The following is a 22531-nucleotide window of genomic DNA, read 5'->3' as shown; positions in this document are numbered from 1 at the left end:
CAAATCGCTCAAATTCAAGTAATGCCCAACCCTAATAATTAGTACTACATGGACTAAAATTGGTCTTTCAAACCTGCTCTGAGACTCACCCACAACAATTCATGTTCCATTTTTAGTAGCACTTCTTTGTTCACAGAGGGCATTGGGTAACTTTATTTTAAAAAATACTTTCCGGGGTAAGAAAAACAGTAATAAAAATATATATATTTGGGGCATGGAGAGAGATAGATAGAACATTAAAACAAGATAAACGGGGCTCGTGATGGAAGGGAAGTGTCCCACATTGTGACTGAAATGGCAAAAAATGAAAATATCATTGGCGGGAGGCAATTTTCTTTATTCCTGTGGCCGTCCGTTACCTTTTGAACAATGATGTAAGATGTTAGTTGTAGATGACTGAGCATCATTAATGAAACAGCAAAACTATTAAATAAAATGCTCTTTCTGCAATGTTTTGTGAAATTAACTCATTTAATCCCAATTTTTTCCCAGACATTTAAAAGTCATAATCAGGTGTCATTGCTAGCCCTTTTAAGTAATCAGTAATAAAAACATTTTGAGCCCTGTCAATTAAATCATTGTTGTCCTTCACAAATGTGACCGGTGGGATTAAATGGGTTAATTCTGTTCACATCCAAAAATAAACAAAAAGCAACACCCTTTGCACTTGTCGGGGTTGATCAAGTTTTTGTGTTGAATAGTTGCATTTTTCCCAAGATTAAAAAAAAAAAATCGTTAACCCGTTCATGCACCCTGTAACCTGAGAACAAGATAAGCTGTCCACTGTAGTAATCGCTGTCCCTGCAAGGGTTAAATCGCGGGTGTCAATGTCAAGGCCCGTGGGCCAGATCTGGCCCGCCACATCATTTTATGTGGCCCACGAAAGCAAATCAAGCATGCAAGTTCCATGATACCTGCTAAAGTCTGAACCAAAATTCCAAATTGTCATATGTATTCCACAATAACAGTTGTTATTCTTGACTTCTGATGTTAAAACTAGTTATCCATCAATTTAGGGTGCGGTGTGTATGTAATATGTGGAGGTGATTAAACATTTATTTGGTTTCCCAAAATTCATAAAGGGCCCTCCAAGGAAAACCATAACTACAATGTGGCCCGCGACAAAAATGAGTGTGACAACCCTGGGTTAAAGTCATTACTGAATGACGCTTGCTATCCACAATAGTCTCAAACACTGCTAGTACTTTCAACCAGATGGAAACAAAACAATCAACAATGGATCTTTTGTTTCTTTTACACTTTTTGGCTGACCTCGAATGTCGGAAAGCTGTTCAAATTATGTGACTCCCCCATGCCAAAGACCCCGCCAGGGGGCCATCTGGATTCATCAATGCCATCAGGCCAAGACAATTTTAATATTATTTTATGGCAACAGGCCATTTTTCCCCATCTCCAATAACTTCCAGCTAAGGTTTTTATGCCTTTGCCCCTCTTCTCTTACACCCCCTAAACGATCAGCCTCCTACTCAGAGTAGGTCTCAAGCCCCAAATCCATCCTTACTATTGCCTCCACAATTGACTCATTGTGTGTATTTTGACCCTTCCCACTCCTTTCCCCTAATGCTATCCTTTTTCTTGTGCAGGCCTCCCTGCTACCACATCTTCAGTGCTCCGTTTATGGCCAGCTGCAGCGGGGCTGGGTAATGAAGGCGGCGTTATAAAGTATGGGAGGTGCCTCGGGGCATTCTCACAGATAGAAAAATTGAAATAGGATGAGGATGGAGATGGAGGGGCCAGAGATTGGAGGATTAGAGGGCCATGAGACACACAAAAAATATCCAAGCGTCAAAAAATGTAGTGAAATACACAGAGAACAAAGTCGTGGATGATGTATGAATGAAGGTATCCTCCTGGTGGGAATACGTCCGCCTTAAGTATTCAGTACGAGTACAGGGAGGAAGCAAGATCGTGGTCTTTCTAATATTTTGCGCCTCTTTTGTAGCACCAAAATATTAGAAACATTTCTCAGCAGGATGATATATCTGTAAAAAATAGCATGGGGACAAAAGCTGAATATTGCATAAAATCGATATTGATGTCACTGCCTGAGTTCCATTGATGTACGTTGTCCCTCATGGGATGAGTTGTGTCAACGGCAGGTGAAAAAGTTTTTTTGTTTCCTTGTGTTTGGGTCATTTGATGCATCACTATTTGCTGCACCATTTAGTTTTTACGCTAAAAGTGAAGAATCACGATGATGTCAACAATGTTGTGGATTTTAATCTGATTTAAGAGAAAGAGTAGACAAACATTTATATTTACAATATTACTGATAATAAAGGAGTTATTTTTTCAAATCTAAATCGTATGATTGCAAAGCAAAACAAAATCAGACAAGTAAATTCCTCATTTTTTTTTCAGACACATCAGCGTTTTATAGCCCACTCCTATTTTAGAATGTTTTTCAAACGGAAACAAAAAAGTTAAAAAGAAGGATTTAAACTACGGTACATAATTTCTTGAGTTTTGTGCAGAGTTGTGATGATTATTTTGACGGGCACAACAATGAATTAATTGTTGGAAATGGGTGCAACAAGCAGAAGTGAAGAGTCGGTCTTAATGAGTGTGCTGTCGAAAGAGGGACAACATGATGTCAGCTCTGGGAAGTTGAGCTCCATCCACACAATGGCACAGAATCTCTTATCAAAAACAACCATTAATTATGAGGGATGTAACAAAAAAACTAAATTAAAAAAACACAACAAAGAAAAAAAGCATGAGAATCGGAAAACAAATTTTCATTTGATATACCGTTACATTTTAAATTCGTTGCATCCTTGAATCCTATTGAATCGGCTTTTGTGAGAGATGTACAATTTGGTTTGATGCTGCGAATGATTTGTTGTTTCTCCGGTACTAAATAATGTTGAGATTTTGCACCGGCCCTCCAAGGGAATCTGTAACTCCAAAATGAGTTTGACACCCCTGGTTTAGGCTGTGGAAAGCTTTTATAAATTGTTGCATATTAATAAACATGGAATCGTAATCTTACTTATTCAAACTGAATCTAATCTTTACAAAAAAAAAATCCTATTGAATCATTCTCTGTGGAGAGATGCACAGCTGTGTTCATTAATTCATTCATTCATTCATGTTCCTAACCGCTTGATCCTCACTAGGGTCGCGGGGGTTGCTGGAGCCTATCCCATCTTTCTCCGGGCAGTAGGCGGGGGAAACCCTGAATCTGTTGCCAGCCAATCGCAGGGCACACAGAGACGAACAACCATTCGCACTCACACTCACACTCACACCTAGGGACAATTTAGAGTGGTCAATCAGCCTGCCATGCATATTTTTGGAATGTGGAAGGAAACCGGAGCACCCGGAGAAAACCCACGCAGACCCGGGGAGAACATGCAAACTCCACACTACCGGGCCGCCCTGTTCATTAATTGATCAATGAAATATAGTCTAATATCACTATTAATGGTCTTATATATACTGTACATAGTGTGATAAACAATTGACATGTACTGTATACGGTGGGCTCGATGTATTGTAGCTGTCTACAAGTAGCCGATACATTTTTAGTCTCTTCCCACATCCAGCCACCGTTGTCCTCATTGAGCATTGCTAACCTATTATTCAGAGATAGTTTTCAAGTTAATTGTTTTGGCATCTAAAAAGAATACAGCTCTGTAGTTTGATATCGACCTTCGACGGTGCTCGAGGGCCTCAAAGTAAATCCTCATGTTGTCCACAGCTAATTAATTCTTAATGGGACTTCTGAATTGCCAATAGCTGTCATGATAAATAATCTTTTAATGGGCAAAGGTGGATGGCTGGGACGAGTCATTCCACACATAGTGTGCAGCCCGAGCTCTATATTTTGGTTAACAATAAATGCTGGACTGTTTTTTGGCCCCTTGTCTACAAATTGTACTTACATGTGTTGCTGGTGCTGACAAATAAGTGCTTATTTTGCAAGTAGCTGGTTTTTTTTAAGTTCCTTGTTTGGCAATGTTTTCGAAGATAATTTTTTTTAAAGCTTGGTGAGAATTACTGTACCTTTGATCCGGTAGCTATACGATAATAAAAAAAACAATTGAATATACTACCAGGGAGTTATAAAATGATTTCTCTTTTTTTTCCTCCTTCCCACCATTGCTAGTATTTCACCGTGGTTCACGCTGGCTCATGTACTACAACCCCCCACCCCCCCAAAAAAAACTATGTACATCAAAACATGATGACATAAGTGTGCAGGAATTAAGCATTGTCTGATTTTCATCATCTATTATTTTATAAAGCAAGTCGTCCCATTTGAAATCACACTAACTCGTAGATCTGTAGTCCGGGTGTCTCATCCCCTTTATTCATATAATCAGCTGGCGTGTAACGGACACTTCATTAAGTACACATGTGTACTTTCAATATATGATGATTTTTTGGGGGGATTGTTGTTAATTTAATTGTTGTGTACTGCTTCGTACTGATAAATGTTTCTAATATTTAAGACTTTGTATGTACTGCCCTGTAAGGAATTCATACAAACTGAGATAGGCTCCAGCACGCCAGCGACCCTTTTTTTTAGGATAAGCGGATTCAAAAATGGCTGGATGGATGGATGGTTGGATGGCAAAATTTATCACACACTTTTTACATTCTAAGAGGAGCTAAAGAGAGTCAGTTGGCTGATTACTATCTTCATTAAAAACAGACACACACACACACACACACACACACACACACACACACACACACACACACACACACACACACACACACACATATAGCGGTTCATCATTTTGATGCAAATTTTTCCAACATTGTACAAATTCAAACTGCACCTAACTTTTGTGTGTATACGTTATCATGCGCACATCCCTTTCTCTTTTGAAGTAAAAATACTGTACTGGACACACAGTACATATTACACAATATAATTTGTTCCTACATCTTGCCATCGAAACAGTGGATACAGTGTAATAATACAGGCGTATGGATCCCGGCGGCCGCTTGTATCCGGGATCTCGTTCTTTCGGTCACGACCCATAGCTCGTGGCCATAGATGAGGGTTGGGACGTAGATCGACCGGTAAATTGAGAGCTTCGCCCTTTGGCTCAGCTCCTTCTTCACCACGACAGACCGATACAACGTCCGCATCACAGCAGACGCTGCACCGATCCGCCTGTCGATCTCTCGCTCCCTCCTGCCCTCACTCGTGAACAAGACCCCAAGATACTTAAACTCCTCCACTTGGGGCAAGATCTCCCCCCCGACCCGGAGGGGGCACTCCACCCTTTTCCGACTGAGGACCATGGTTTCAGATTTGGAGGTGCTGATTTTCATCCCAACCGCTTCACACTCGGCTGCGAAACGCTCCAGTGAGAGTTGTAGAGCCCCGTTTGAAGGAGCCAACAGCACCACATCATCTGCAAAAAGCAGGGATGTAATACTGAGGCCCCCAAAACGGACTCCCGGATACAAGCGGCCGAAATGAGTTTTCTCCGCAGGGTGTCTGGGCTCTCCCTTAGAGATAAGGTGAGGAGCTCGGTCATCCGGGAGGGGCTCAGAGTCGAGCCGCTTCTCCTCCACATCGAGAGGAGCCAGATGAGGTGGCTTGGGCATCTGATTCGGATGCCTCCTGAGCGCCTCCCTGGTGAGGTGTTCCGGGCATGTCCCACCGGGAGGAGACCCCGAGGAAGACCCAGGACACGCTGGAGAGACTACGTCACCCAGCTGGCCTGGGAACGCCTCGGGATCCCCCGGGGAGAGCTGGAAGAAGTAGCTAGGGAGAGGGAAGTCTGGGCTTCCCTGCTAAAGCTGTTGCCCCCGCGACCCGGCCCCGGATAAGCGGTAGATAATGGATGGATGGATGGATGGATCCCGGCGGTTACACTTTGACCCAGAAGTCATTATGACCACAGTGTTAGAAGGGCATCTTTTATTCTCTACGCTCCTCTCTGTGATAACTTCCGAAATAACTTATAGACACATGCCAGGATTTTCTTGTTTCACACTCTAGCGGGCCGGACTCAACGGAACCGAGTTTCATGTTTTATTTTGTCTCCGTTTGTGTCAGGCTATGATCATTTTCAACCACTTAGATTTTCACCTCCTCCTCATAAAAGTAAGAGATTTTTGCACATTTTCTTCGCAATGTAAAACAGTTCCCAGGCGTCTTAATAACGTTCCTGTAAAATGCTGTATTCAAAAGATACAAAGGATCAAGAATTAGAGCGCACATCTTATTTTTTTGGAGGTGGATTTTAGATCCCCATGGAGGATGTTGTGGCTGCTTCTGTTTCGGCTGCTGCCGCTTGAAAGGAGAAGACGTTGCCTACCTCCGGTTGAGAGGCTGAACTCTTCCCCGCGTTATTCGTCAACACCCTCCTGACGCTGTGCTGCGACACTGCAACACTCATTGTAAACAAAGCCCAAATGAGTGTCTTATTGCCTAGGATAATTCATTCCGCCATTAATGTTTAATGACATTTGCAGGCTCATTGCAGACCCGCGTATAATTATGTCTTGTACGTAAGACGTCGGTTCAGAGTAAATTGTGTCTGCACAAGACTTTATTGGTTCCCTTTATACAGAGCCTTAAATGGGGTACATGTATACAATTTTTCAACACCTTTTTTTTTTTTTTTAATTAAGAGACCCCACAGGATGTAGAAAAAATTGACAACCATGTTTTCATTTATCTTACCTTGTGTGTGTGTGGTGGACTAACGATGACCAACACAACACACCCCCTAACAACGATACCTCCACAAGTGGCATTGACAACACAAACATCAGGAAAAAGCAGTCAAAGGAGAAGAAATAGAAGCTTAATGTTAGCTTGTCCATTAACTGCATTGTGGATGCAAACGCCCTACTTCACGCTGGTACCTAATTGGCTGTCCTTCCATACTCATAAAAACAGAACAGCTGTCACATTTGTCATTTTTAGTGCAGGTGACACTCTTTGAGTGTGCTCGCAAGTGCACACGATTCATACCTTGTAGGTCGTTTTTCCTTGGACGCGGTGGTTTCTTTTAATTAAAAAAAAAAAGTACCTCCTTTAAACAGAAAAGCTAACCGTTCCCCCTGCAGCCTTCCATGACTGTCATTTAGAAACATTTTTTGTGAACACAAGCCATCTGCCACATGATGCAATGTCTTATTCTCACAGTGGCAAAATAAAGTTTGTGGCTAACAGCGAAGTGAGCTCGGGAATCTTATGCAATCACGCCGCAGTGATGCAACGGACTAAAACATTAGTTTTTTTTTATAATTAATGATGTCATTATTAAACTGCAGGTCACTGTGATTCACATGCATGCGGAGAACAAGTCGCAATATCATCAGAATGCTCTGCAGGCAGTAACTCACTTCTCTGTAATAAGCAGGCTACACATTGTATACCCTGTGGCAGATATGCATTATTAAGCTAACGCGGAGAATTTACATTTCAGTGCTGTCTAGCCTTCACTTTTATGATTATAATTTCTGTATGCATCACGGGTGCAGTGGTTAGCACATCTGCATCACAATCAAAAGGTTGATTATCCCCACTCAAGTCCTGTGCGGAGTTTGCATGGTCTCCCCAGGCTTCCGTGGGTTTCTCTGGGTACTTGATTTGTGGTTATTCATGTTCTTAAAATAAGCAATCCGGTAAATGTAGGCACTTTCGTATTAATCACATTAGCGAACAAAAAAGAGCCACATGATTCTTAAGCTCTGCGAAGCATGGGAGACAAAGATTCCAATTTTTTTTTTAAATCAATCTTTACTCCTCGGCTACACCTTTTAAAGACAGAAAATGCTCTTGTTATTTGCAAATGTGAGCCTTGTGCATGTTTCATGGCATCTTTAGAACAATGTCTACGCGGAGGATACTGAATAATTGATGAAACTAGAAGCTGGATCAAATGGCAAGTCAGCCTCCCTGTAGGCATGTTATTTTATTTTATTTATTTTTTTGCATCTAGTTGCTTGCACAATTGCGCGCGTCTGCCCTTATGATCATTTGTCATTATGTGTGTGTGTCTGTGTGTGGTCAGTAACGCATAATAAAGTATTTTTTTTACATGTGGCATTAAAAAAAAAGAAGAAAGAATTGGCTGACTGCTGTTATTCAGCTGAGTATTTTTATTCTGTGCCTTCTCAGCTGTCATATCACTTTGTAGAGCAGAACCTCTTGGGTCAACAACAATCTCTTCCAGGACAGGGGATCGAGCCTTTTCTGTTGCTGGTCCATCTCTCTGGAATGACCTCCCACTGAACATTCGGCAAGCCTCCTCGCTGCCCATCTTTAAAGCCCTCCTCAAAACTCACTTGTATTCTTTGGCGTTTGACTCAGCATGACTTAGATTTGCTATTGGTTTTACTGCTTGGTGCTTTCTACCGCCTTATTACTTATTACTTATTACTGATTCGTCTTACTGTTTATTGTATATGTTAAATCGCTCCATGTACAGCACTTTGTATGCAGCGATGGCTGTTTGAAAGTGCTCTATAAATACTGTTGACTTGACTTGACTTGACTTGACAGTGTCCATATATTTATCATACCGCTTGTCCACATGTCTTACTGTTGAGCTGGAGCCTATCCCGGTGAACTGTGAGAGAGTAGATACAGCCACTACTGACCAGCCAAATGGATGGATGGATGGAATTCATAATTTTGAATGTGCACAGAAGCCGTAGTACCCTTAGAAAACCCACACAAGTGTGGGTAGAATGTATAAACTTTACAGGGAAGGGCCAGAGACCTGATTTCAAACATCCCTCAGAACTGTAGGGCAGACATGCTAACCAGCAGACTACTTGGCTGCCCTGTTGTGGAATTACCAACGCCTTCCTCCCATAGGATATACCGGAAAGGAAATAGAAATCATCATTTTCAGGATTCCATTTTTTTTTTTCATTCTTGCGAGTGGCAACTTTAATATGAACTGCCGTTAATACAGGCAAACAGGCAACAAAACACTCAACAACCTCTCAAAAAGACAATAAGGTCAAAGAAAAAGCAAAATGAGAAGTTAATCCTCAGCGGTTTTGTGAGATACGCGGAGGTCTAAACTTGCACTACAGTACACTTGTTAATACAGTAAGAGGCACTGAAGCCAAAGAAAAAGCAGAACACAAGCAAAGTTGACTCTTTAGGCTAATGAAGATGAACTCTCGTCAGATCGTGTTTGTTATGCTGGAATATGGTGTGATATCATGACAACAGTTCATCTTCCAGAAAGCCCTCCTAAATCCAAAAATGAAGCAAAACTCAGATGCAGAGCTAATCCTTTGATGCTTTGAGCTAAGAATCCGTTTGAATGACTGACGTCTCTACGTTTTGTATAGCCTACTTATTTCAGTCTACTCAAAAATGTATCTGGATCGAAATAATATTTTCGATTATTTCGTGCAACCGCTTGATGAAGTAAAATTGAGGAAATTCAACACATTTTTGTTTGTGTATATTTGAATCAACTAATCACTGTCTTTCTTTTTTCCTTTCATTAGTGGAATGACAGTATGTGCCAACAATCTAAGGGTTATTCATGAATTCAGTATTAAAGTTTGCTGATCGACGAAAAAGGAAATAAATCGTGGAGAGGGAAAAAAACTGGTCTAGTTTTAAATTTAGAAATACAATCAAGTTTGTAGATTCTCAGCAATGAAGCAAATCGATTGGCAGTGTAAACAAAACACTCAATTCAAATGATTATGAATTTAACACGCGGCACGGTGTTCGATGAGTTAGCACGACGGCCTCACGGTGCAGAGGTGCAGGGTTAAATTCCGGCTCCGGCCTTCTTGTGTGGAGTCTGCATGCTCCCCCCCGTGCCTGCGTGGGTTTTCTCCGGGTTCAATTTCCTCCCACTTTCCCAGGTTCACTGGATACTCAAAATTTTCCCTCGGTGTGATTGTGAATCTCAATGTTTGTTCGTCTCTGTGTGCCCTGCGATTGGCTGGCGACCAGCTCAGGGTGTCCCCCGCCTACTGCCCGAAGACAGCTAGGATAGGCTCCAGCACGCCCGCGACCCTTTTTTTTAGGATAAGCGGATTCAAAAATGGGTGGATGGATGGATGGTTGGATGGCAAAATTTATCACACACATTTTACATTCTAAGAGGAGCTAAAGAGAGACAGTTGGCTGCAATAAAATACATCTATAATATTCATCTTGCATTGCACATCATATCATCCTGAACAGCACCGATCCTTACTAACTGGGGTGAAAATAGCTCCCCATCAAGTGCTAATACATTTTGCTCTCATAAATGTGTGTGTGTTTTTTATCTTGCTTATTAGGAGGAAAACTCATTGAAAGGAATTGTGCAGTGACCTTGAGCGAATCAAGTGTTTACTCAGACACGCACATTTGCTTCTCTATGTTGGACGATAGCAACTAAACGTCTCAGTCACATAATCGCCCCTTACCACTCATACACGCGTAGTGCACACACCAGGTCTAATTCTCTTCCATGACACACTCTCACTCAATTGAGCCTGTCATCTTCTCTTTGCTCCCTTAATGGCCGTCTACTCCCTGCGTGCTATTAGGGAACAGAACACGGTATTGGAAATCAAAGAGGATTTGGTGGCTCGGAGGTGCTGTTCTGTTACGAAGGCGGGCGGAGGTGATCGGCAAGCAGAGGTCAACTTGTTAGAAAAACACAGTTGACTTGTTACAAAGGCACACTTGCTGAACCGTGGCTGCTACAATGGATTATTTAAGGACATAAACTGTGGAAGCTAGTTTTAAGTGGGGTAAATAAAGTCCATAGGGGCTGAGCCCAGCCACCATGAATGAAAATCTGCAAGTAATTCTTGCCAGTAGATGCCACAACATCGCAGAAGAGCATTATTTTTGGTCTGGATAGAACTCCAAGCTCACTTCAAAATAGTGCCTTGGAATCAAGATGCAAAAGATGGTGGCAAAGCACTATTTTGTCTAACTGAAGCTCCTCAACTCACTTCAAGACATCATGCGGTTTCTTGCAACCAAAAGGCTAAACGATGGCATCAGCAGACATACTTTTTTGTTTGGTCAAGAACGCACAAGCAGTAAAAAAATAACAGTGAATAAGTGAAAGTCACACTGCAAATATGTAGGGGTTCAGTGTATTGAAAATCCAGTCGAATTTGATCATTTCCACTTCCTGCGATCAAAGACAGCAAAGGCCAGATTCTCTGAAGCCTCCAATAGAAAACTGCTCAGATTAAAACAGTTTGGTCAACAATGGTAAATGTTCATCCTCTTCAATATTTTCAGCTTCAAATCATTACGAATATGGCGGATGCCTTGTTGGACTGAGCAACGGACTCCCTGATTGTGATGTGAAACGGAACAATAGCCAATTAGCCAACCTTGCTGAAGCCCAAACAAATAGTGTAGCATCTGGGTCTGTCGAGTGTTTATGTAACATCTCTCACTCTCATTCACCACAAAACAAACGACAAGGACAGGAATAGCTTCCAAATAAGCTAACAGCCTAACTCAATTTTCCCGCTCACTTAAGTTAAAGACAACGTGGTCACCAGACCGGTTGCTGAGTGCGCACAAAATAAAATCCATACCCCTTCCTACGCGGAGTGGAACAAATGAGTCTAATCGTCCACGACGAACAACAAACTTTACTACTCCTTATCGACGTCTCAAGCTTGAAATCAACAAATCGCTAATCATGCTTTGGGCATCCTGTTTTTTAAGCAATTGACTGAGGGCTTTTGACTTGCCTTTAAGGACACATTTCCCTGTACAATGACATTTCTTCCTCGCGGCACCCACGAATAGCGGGCAAGACGGTTTTAAGATCATTTCAAAAAGTGGGACAAATCTTGATGCATCTTGGTGTGCACAAGCAACATCTGTTGTGCATTATTTAACAGTTTGTAATTACATACTGTATGTGCAAATCGAAGGAAAAAAAGAGCTCAATGAAAAAAAATGACAAGCTGCTTATAGAAGAATTACGTTTAAAGATGAACTGGTGTGAAAGGAGTCAAGTGTAATCCTTAACTTTTGTCGATAACTGATGACGAGGTGCTGAGGTTTTAGTCCGTCTCGCTGACGTAACTTTGTGTGTCAGATTTTTCCTTCGCTTAACACCCCTTGTTGTTCCTTTGGAATGAGTCTTACAGGAAAAGGCTGAGCATGAAATGCAGTAAGACAGTAAACAGATGTACATTAAACGCTGTAGCCAACAAAAGCAGGTGGAGTGGAAGCGATCTAAGCTGTGTGTGTAAAAGGGAAGACTGGGGGGAAATCAGAGGCTTCATTAAACTTTCATATATATTTTTTTTTCTGTACACTTACAGTTTCATTTTGCCTTTCTGTTTACTCGGGTCCACAAACCTCCAAAGTTCGACTCACCGTTGGAGCTTGCTCAGTGTTCTTTTCATGTCAAACTCACCAGTGAAATGTTGGCGTATTCTGATCCACAACAAAATTAATTAATATATGTTTAGTTTAGTTTTGATTGACAGCCAGAGAGATAATCATTTAACAATAGGTTTGTTGTGGTGGTATTTTGCATCATTTTAAAAGGCTCAACAATTATGTACGTGGATTAGAATCTTTTTTTTTTATAAAATACAAACGTTATTTGATTTTAAAAAAAAGCAAATTTTCACTGTTGAATAAAAGGCTAGTATCTCCATTGTATTTTTTTTCTAAAGCAAAAAGTCACTGTTTTTGTGATTGCAACAAACACAAGCGCTGTGAGCAGGGTTCGAACCTGCGCGGGAAGATCCCATTGGATTTCGAGTCCAACGCCTTAACCTCTCGGCCATCACAGCTGCTGGTGAAAAATGAAATGGTTAAGTGGTAGATTGGCCATTTTTCCCAACCTGAGCATTTGTCGAGCAAGATACCGGACCCCCAGTTGCTCCTGATGTCATCAGTTGGTTGATGAGGTAACAGTATGAAGGGCTTTGAGGACCTGAGGTACAAAAGTGACAGCCCATACCCATTTGTTTTTCACATAAAGAAAATTCTCGAGTTAACAAAAAAACCCCAGCAACAATATTTTATTATTTTTGTCAATTTTATCCAGAAAGCACACTTTGATGTCGATAGTCATGTCGTCGTAAGTCAAAACACATTTACATGGCCCCGCACATTCATTTATTTACCACTCACATCTTACTCGATCAAATAATGTGGTGCTTAGGGACTATCACGTCATTTCCTTGAGAATCCACTTTCCCGATGTGTTTGTGTACGGTATGTGTCAATCTTCCACAGACAGAATGACAGCACTTGTTTCCCTTCCGTCACACAGACACACACACACTTGTTTGAGATATTTGGGTCGGCAACAACACTGCGAATAATCTACCAGGCTATGACCGAAAATCTAGTCTTCCTGAACACGATCCCCAACACCAAGTCAATAAAGTTGTATGCGTGCATCGCTACTCTTTTGCTCGATCTCCTTCACACACAGTCATACATCGGCAGTGCCAAGACAAGGCATGCAGATACCATTGATAAGCGCCCAGCTTCTGAAGGCCTGGTGCTGGCATCACCTCTAAAGGGGCCGGTGCTGTCGCGCTGTGTTGCCTCCCACTGGGGCTTTTGTCGCGAGCGGCATGTTGTCGTTATCGAAACGAGGGCGTCCGCGGTGAGATGAAAGTGAGGGAAAACGGGTGAACACTTCAGAGAGTGCTGAGGAAAATCTCAGCCAAACAGATAGAAAGCAACTTTAGTATGAAAGATGTATTAGAGTAAGCAGCTTAGCCGGGTCACTCACAGTACGCCACGCTCAGGTTTTGCTTGAATTTGAAGTTTTTTTGGATGACTTCTGTGAATGGCATTACATGCTAATATTTAGCGTTGGTACTTCTAGTAGTCTTATTGTTGTTGCAATGTTTGTTTCGAATCCAAATCCCTACGCGTACAAAGCAATGCATCACGCTTGCGATTCATGACCAAGCGTTACAAATGTGCCGCAATTGCCAACCAATGAAAAGTCGTACAGGGCAAATTCTGATTCGCTGTTATCAGATATGACTTGGGAAACACATCAACATGCCGCGTTGCATTGTAAATACCGAAAGGCCATTTCGTAGTTTGCTAGTATGCAATCCTTTCCTGTTGGAGTTGCAATGTCTGTATCTCTGCTGTCTTTATATTTTGTGTACAATGAACATTTGCCGTGTTAGGCTGTGATGCAGATTTCTTTTTAATTCTTTAATGATATCTTTTGTCCAACATGCTTGTAATGTGCAATTGTTTGTTTTCGTTTTAGTCAATACAACAATACTTATTTCAGTGAAACTTCTCTACAACGAAATCATGTTTGCAGAAAGAAATTTTTCACAACAGGGAATTTTTCACTGTCGCAAATTTGATCTCAATGTAAACGCACACACACACACACACACACACAGAAATGTATGTGTACTCCTTATTTTTATTCCAATACTGCATAAGTATGAGCATACACTTATTTGACACTTCATATAGTCAGTGTAGAAAGAAATAAAGGGAAAGAAATTTTGAAATTTACAATAAGCAGTCACTTTCACTTACATCAATTTCTTGGATAATGTATTTTATTTTGCTTCCTCCGTCTTTCATTTTGATCACTTTTGCCCTCTCTTCCAGTGTCAGGGCTCTTCTTGTCTTAGCTGCTTGACATCTAAAGGTCCGTTTTGTAGCCATTTTAGCAATGCAACGCTCTTGCTGCATCTGAAACTAACAATCACAAATGCTTCCTGGACTACCATGTGTAAACCATAGTGGTGGTTGCTGTTGTCGTTTCCGAACGAATCAGTAGAGGTCGCTGTTGGATTAGACTTCGTTGTAGTGAATCTCGTCGCAAGGCAAGAGCAGAGAAAAAGATTGCGTATAACACAACAGGGGTTTTTTTTTGTTGTATGGGGGGCAGGAGAGTGGGAGTGGTGTTAATGCATTAATATTTTTTTCACACCAGGGGGGTATTTTCGCCCATATATGTTTCGTTGTAGAGGAGTTTCACTGTTTGGTGAATTGAATGATATAAATTTAATATATTATCCCTTGGCAATGAGTCGCACGTTTTTATTTGGTATCATATTTTTCAGACCTGGACACACCAGTTCTGACCGTTCACCAGACGATCAGTGACGTGCGGGGCAGTTACTACCAAGAGAAGACTGTTTTCCTTCGCTGCACCGTCAACTCTAACCCGCCAGCTCGCTTCATCTGGAAGCGCGCAAACATGCTCATCGAACAAAGCAAAGACAACGGCGTGGACATCTATGAGCCACTTTACACTCAGGTACTAGGCGCTGTCAGTACAGTATTTGCTGATCAACTATCTCTCAATGCGTCTATCCACCTACTATCTAATCAATTAAAGCAGCTAAACCAATGAATGGATGCACAATTGACCAGACTACTCACCATTTATTTACCTGCCGGTTGAGTGGAAGCACCTGTGACTATAGCAGACATTTCTGCTGAACAACATAGGGCTGTCGTTCAGCCCCGCCTGATGCCCCGCCTCAACTCAACTGCATTCATAGAGCACTTTAAAATAACCACCACTGTATACAAAGTGCTGTACAGGGAGCAAAAATATTTCATACAACAAACAATAAAACAATAAATTAATCACAAAGAAAGTAGGAAAAAAAAAAAACCCAAAAACTGGAAAACAAAAAATCAAGTCTTGTGCTGAGTCAAAGATGGGCATCAAGATGACTTGCTGAACATTCAGTGGGAGGTCATTTCAAAGAGAGGGACCAGCAACGGAAAATGCTGAAAACGGCCAAATAATCGGTCTACATGACATGCATGACCAAAAAAAAAGTTAAAACATACAAATTAAAGTGAAAAATTAGCAGGAGCCCTCTTAGGAGGATGCCAACTCAAGAGTCCCATGTTTGGACTCCAACATCGATTGACTGACCATTCAAGCAACATAAATGGCATCGTTGGTCATTTCCAAATCAAATTTTCTGATCATCTGACCAACCTAAAACACTAATCTTCCAAGTCTTCCAACCGCCACCCTACTTACGATTATCAGCGCATCATTCCTGTACGCATCATCTGACTTTTCTTTTGACTTACTGACGGACTATCAGAACAAAATTCCTTCCATCATATTTCCCTATGTGCCTATCTAGCTGTGACTATCTGGGCAACACATCTACCTTTCAATAGACTTACCTATCTACCTTTGAACCACCATACAAATCTACCAATGGTACTCGCCAACCGATATCAGAGTCCCTACAGGCTAACAAAACCAAGACATCCTGTGCCAAACAATCTTCCAAACTAACAAACAAGCACCGCATCTACCGAATGTTCCAACCAAGTCACAAAGGACTAACAAAACCAAACCAACGACCATCATATCTCCTCACCAACCAACCGGGCTGGATTTTGTTTTAAGAAACGGTAACATACTATCCCCTCTGCCATTGGTTCAGGCAAGCCACACTGCCAGTTACTGATCAATAGGTTGCAGTAAACAAAACAAGTCTTCAAGCATGACCTCCCAGTCTGAAAGGACAAGCACAACGGAGCCTTTTTACTCCATTTCACAGAGTATCAGTCAACCACAAAACTGATTCCCCGGAGTTCAATTGTCCTGGCAACAGAGTACAGTACGCTTCAAGACTAGCTCAGAATTGATTAGCCCAGCATCTGCAGTAAACACTTATATGATATCGAACAAACACAGCGGGTAGGAAAACAGTCGGGAACATCGTGGAGAGACCACAGACCTTATTTTATCAGTCTGTGGAAATAATTGGGACATGTGTTTGTGCGTGTCTGTTTATCATAGTACAGCTCATAAAGAATCAGTCAAGAGTTCAAAATGCTTTGAGGGAAAAAATTCAAATGAAGTCTACAGATTTGTTTTTTTCCACAATTCGTGTTCAGCATCAACAGCAAAAGTGTTTCTTTTCCCCTCCAAAAATGTTCTTTTATACTTTAGGGTGAGACCAAGGTCCTGAAGCTGAAAAACCTGAGAAGAAAGGATTTTGCCGATTATACCTGCCAAGTGTCGGTTCGTAATGTGTGTAACATTGAAGACAAGTCAGTCACCTTCAGGCTGACAAACAGCACGTGTAAGTAAAAATACAAGGTGCAAAAATGTGCTTTGTTGCTGTTCACATTCCTCTCTCGATGATCACATCCTTCCACTTTTTATTTTGCAACCTCCAACTCCGTTAAATCCTCCTCATTCAGTGTTTGTTCCTCTGCCCACTCACTTTCCCCTCAAATTTGCTCCGTGTCTCCTCTCGCCCGCCTACCGCTGGGCCCACTTGTCAACCCGTCTTGTTGAAAAAGCATCACAGGTCCGTCAGTTGCGATTCAGTTGTCACGTTGCCTGTTATCTCCAATTCAGTCCGTATTGCTCGATCTATCTCCACACCGCCGCCCAGCAACAACATTGCCATTGACAGCTCTGCCAGCCTCGTTATGGTCAAACTGACACACTACAAAGAGAAAGCCCTGCTTTAGTTTTTCTTTTTTTACACTCGATTGCTTGTTTATTGATTTTTTTGTGTTCTACTCTCTGCTTTTGATATTACTCTGTATCTTACGCGAACAAGACGAGTTCATAATTTTACACAGTTCAAGAGAATGTTGTTTGCATTGTGTACAGCACAACATCCAAAGCCTGTGCGTGACTCGGGAAACAGAAGCTTAATGTAGAGTTCACGTTAACAAATACGGCTGCCTGGCAAGCTAGCTAGCTAGCTAGATATTAGCATTCTATCGAATCTGTCACTACAAGGTGACAGTATCACTCCGAAAGCACGTGCAAACACATTGCGTAAGGTGTCTTCGAATGTCAGTATTTTTACTTTATATTTGTTTTATTTTTTCTAAATGTATTTTGTAAGAATGTTTAAAATGTCACCGCTGTAAGCCCTGAACAGGTAAATTCACAGCATATTATTTCCTGCGAGAATATTATTTCGGAATAGGCAACTCAGAAATCAAACATGGAGTAGATTGTGTTCAAAGTTTGAGGTTCCTCCACTCAATTAAAAAAAAAAAAAACGCTGTTTTAAGCTGCAAAATTACCTTGTAAAAAAAGCCTTCGTATCTTAACGGTAGCCTGTCCTGCAGGTTTTGCATGAGTCCCCTCAATTGAGTTTTGAAATGAAAGATAATAATTTGGGCTGTCCTTTAAAATGTGGAATATAAAAGAGATTGGGGTCGCAACATTAAAAAAAGAAAATCACAAAGGGAAGGGGAAAAAATGCCTTAAAAAGCAGATAGACTGCCATAATGAACAAGAATCAGGTTTAATATATGGTCGCTGGATGACCTGACATAAATTCTGATTATTCAATAGGTCTTCTCTCATTGACAGAAGCCAGAGATGATCAGACATGTATTTGTAGAAGTTTTATTAACACAGGTTACATTACATTCTCTCCCCCCACCCTCTCCCCATCATACACACACACACACACACACACACAAACACACCACACGCACACGCACACTCACATTCACTGGCATGAAAGCTCCCTCAGTAGTTAGCCAAAATAACCAATCTGTCTGAATTTCCCAGCTTCATTGTGAGAGGAAACACTGCATGGTGTGCCAGTGTGTGCGTGCATTTGTGAGTGTTATCAAAAGTGTATGCCTGTAGCTTTGTATGATATAAAACATTATTATTATTAAATTAGCCTCTTTTTTCATTTCTGTTTAAATGAAGAGACCTAATTTAGTTTTTACACCAACCTGAAACTGTGCTTAAGTGTTCAGACTGTAAAATTGTCCTCATTTGAATTTTTGGGGGATTATATATTATTTTTATCCCTCAAGACTTATCACAGTCCCTTATTAGGTTGGTGGCTAGTGGCATATTAAAGACCCATCCTCAGAAAAAAAGAAAAAAAAGGAAAGGAGACAACATGAGAAACTAACAAAAATAAACAGAAGGCTACGGCAATGAGTTACATTAATAAAGGGAGAAACGGCGATCCCGTAAGATGTTGTTTTCATTCTAATATTTAGTTGTTATTATTGCCCGCTGAGCTTCCATGCGTGCTTGGATTGGATTGCCCCAACTGGGTCACGACATCACTGCTGCTTCACTGCGGAGAGACAAGGGGGTTGATTGATTTTTGGGAATCATAATCCTAGTCCTACCACTTACTGAGGGCAGCTGCCACATCCTCTGCCTCCCTCATGGGAACACAGTGAGAGCGATGGTGGGGGGTATGTTATGTTTGGCGAATAGAAAAGCGCTAATAGAAGTTCTGAGAACAAAACTGGAACGGGGTTGAGTGATACAACGAATATTACCTTGGCACCAATGGCAATGACATTTCAACTGGAAATGGCAGATGAGCGCTTCTTCTTCACCTTATGGAGCACCAGTTTAAATACTTGGATGACACTAACTTTAAGCAAGCTCCACACATACTTAATTGTACCATCTGAAAATACTCTGTCAAAAAATTTGGGAAATTTGTTTCAAAATACATTATACAGTACACCTTTGAAGATAATTACTGAAAACATGTCCAAAGAAAGTAGTATGCTAGTTGTGCAGATGAAACAGTTTTTCACCATTTTAGTTTTTCTTATGGGTGTGGCTAAAATGGGCACTGAAGTCACTGTCTCCATACAATTTAAGATGACCTTTAATACAGCTTAGGGAACTCAAAATTCACCTGGAGACTGAATGCGTGTTTCAGTAGGTGCTACTGTTTTGGTTAGCCACTGTTAAGGAATTATTCCGCTAGAAGTAGTAGTAGAACACTGTTGAGGAATTTCACCTTGCTATGAGAACTATTGGTACAGGACCAGCTCCCATTCCTCAACGCCACACAGTTCCAGTGGGTTTAACAGTGACCTTTTTAAAGACTGTGTGAATATTTTGTTCCCTGGTTGAAAAAAAAGTCTCGATCTGATATAGGCACTTATTTATTGCTTTAATAATGAAAAAGAGTTGGGTTAGGGAATAAAAATCGATAGATTTTTTTTCCTTCTAAATCACAAAACATGATCGATTTTTCTCAAGCTGTAGCAGCTTAGTGTGTGTGAATTGGTCCATTGCATGGTTTAATGCAACTTTAGATACCGTTGCATTAAACCATGCAACTGACCAATTCTCTCTCTCATTCAGACACACACACGCACACACACACACACGCACACACACACACGCACGCACACACACACGCAAGGGAGAGAAGGGCATTGCACCCTTAAGGCGTGTGGGTTCAGTGCCTTGCCTAAAGTTACTTAAAACTAAAAAAAACTTAAAACTACTACTGAAGAAGCTCACAAGAATCTTTCCAGTCCCAATTTTCTGTTACAAAAAGAAAAAAAAACTGTCAGTAGAATTTGGACCTTCAGCCCTGCTGCCACAAACCAAGTCCTTGTGGACCGAGCTACCGGTACCCCCATAAATGTTTCATGATTATCATTGCATGTGTGTTCTGATTGGCTGGGAGATATCATGTGATTTCACAGAGATGATTTGAGGTCCTGTTTGAATACTAATCGAAGTTGCTGAACGTGGTTCCCTGCATGAAAGATTGAGACACTATTTAAAAATGGAACAGAGGTGCAGTGGAAATGCAGAGAAAGTCAATGATGCACGTCAATATGACCTAACGTGTATTTAAAATAGTACTACTAATTCCGATTAGGTAGACTGTCATTTGCGGAATATAATCCTTATTAATTTCCCTCAACAAAGTTGATCTCAAAAGTAAATGTATTCACCCAGCAGTCATAGTAGTCTCTTTAAAATCAAGCTACGTTGTTTTAGTGTCAACATTATGAGCAATTCACTTTTCTTTTACGGCTATGGTAAATGCTTTATCTGGCCTGTTAAATAGATATCACTCTGATAGTATCAATAAATGTCTTTAAAGCGCAAGGCTTGTTTTATGTCGCTCCGGTATCGGAGGTGATCGAACCGTGCAGGTGTACCAAATTTTGTGGTTAGCGTGTGTGTGCAAGAATATGAGGCTGGAGAGCCCGGAGAGCCCGTGGTGCAGAGAACAACTATGTAAAGTGTTGACAATGTGACGGGGGGAGGGGGGGGGATGGAGAGCCGAGTAAAAGGGAACGTGTGTTGAGGATAGAGACATTTGTTACCCGCTTGTAAAGTGCGCTGCTGCACACAAATCCCATTAGTTTGGAGACGAGTGGCGGCTGATCCCGCTGTCGCCATCACCCACACATCCCTAGGAAATTGAAGCTATAATTCTCAAATCCTCACTTCCCCCTCCTTGATTCACTTATCTCTTCACTCACATATTTGTGTTATTTTTCCCCCCTCCCAGGTAACGCGGCTTATTTTTTTATCTTTTGTATTTTGAAATAACTCTGTTTGGTTTGTTTGGTTTGTCCAATGAGCATGAGGTGACCATTTATGTGATGGAGTGTTTATTGGCAACCAAACTGCTGATGTAATCAGGGCGTATGGTCCACAAGCTGACATTGAAAGTCAATTTCAAGAAACCCACAAGCGTTCTTTAAGATTAAGATTAAGATTAAGAAAACCTTTATTAGTCTCGCAATGGAGAAATTCCAGATTCACAGCAGCAAAGTTATGAAAGGAAGAAGTAGAACAACAAAAAAATAGGAGCTGCTGGAAAGGCAGCCACTCTCGCGGCGCCATTTTGAAGTCAAAATAACAAAAAATAACACAAGACAACACATAGGACAGAGACAGTCGTGCAATCTTCACCACTTTTCTGCATACACTTTGTTGTCTGAAGCAGTTATAGATGAAAGAGGAGAGGATCAAAGTGTCCTTTCACCAGTGGATCAGAGACATCATGCTGAAAAATGTGCACACGTCTGCTACAAGCAAAGTTTTGAAAGCAAACACGAAGCTGTAGCGTCCATTGACGAAAAGAGATTAGTTCACTTCTCCTGTCCCACATAATCCGCTTCAAACTCCAAGCCGCGACTCCCAGCTCCAAATCCGCATCGGCACTCCGCGCCAACGCTCCTTTCTTCTCATCGTCGGCTCCTCAAGACCTCCATCCATCCAGCTGCAGACCGTTCAACAGCACCGATCTCTCCGCTGAACAAAGCGGGGCTGTGAAAAATGCTGCCCATTACAGGCGCAAGACACAAGCGCCCCGGGACTGTCCAGCAACGACAGTCAAATGGCGCCGACATTCCTCCAGTCAAAAACAGTGCTGGTATACCCATGCTGCCGAGAAGGCGCAACCACCAAGCACAGAGTCTCCTCCTTGATGAATGTTGTGGCCAAAAAATGCTGAAAAAGGTCCACATCAAGTCCACACGACGTAACAACAAACACAAAGTGACAAAAGAAACACAAGAACAACAAAAAAAGCAAGGCTCATGAGAGCACTTGCTGACGGCTGCCTACTCGGGCACCCTCTTGACTTCAAAGACAACAGTCTGCAATGGGGTCTCTGCTTGTTTTCGGACACATGCTCAGCTGCAATATCTTGTTCCATCACCAGTGGAATCCGACATTGTTGATCATTTTCATATATTGTTTCATATATCTTCTACCGCTTATCCGGGGCCGGGTCGCGGGGGCAACAGCTTTAGCAGGGAAGCCCAGACTTCCCTCTCCCTAGCTACTTCTTCCAGCTCTCC

General features: G+C 41.6%; 1 protein-coding gene and 1 non-coding gene across 5 annotated transcripts in view; one reads left to right on the top strand and one right to left on the bottom strand.

Annotated features, from left to right (window-relative positions):
- The window catches only part of LOC127599143 (MAM domain-containing glycosylphosphatidylinositol anchor protein 1), a 178670-nt gene that overhangs the window by 88625 nt on the left and 67514 nt on the right, over positions 1-22531 (top strand). For all 4 annotated transcript variants that reach the window (XM_052062842.1, XM_052062841.1, XM_052062843.1 and 1 more), the window contains 2 exons: positions 15028-15224; positions 16899-17031. In XM_052062842.1, the coding sequence (XP_051918802.1) occupies positions 15028-15224; positions 16899-17031 (330 nt within the window). The remainder of the gene's footprint in view (positions 1-15027; positions 15225-16898; positions 17032-22531) is intronic.
- On the bottom strand, positions 12675-12756 carry trnas-cga (transfer RNA serine (anticodon CGA)). Its single transcript has one exon. It is a non-coding gene; the product is annotated as a tRNA-Ser (tRNA).

Source organism: Hippocampus zosterae, chromosome 4 (assembly GCF_025434085.1).
Source record: "Hippocampus zosterae strain Florida chromosome 4, ASM2543408v3, whole genome shotgun sequence".
Taxonomy (NCBI): Eukaryota; Metazoa; Chordata; class Actinopteri; order Syngnathiformes; family Syngnathidae; genus Hippocampus; species Hippocampus zosterae.
Note: the sequence above shows the minus strand (reverse complement) of the source record. Positions and strands in the feature narration are given on the sequence as shown.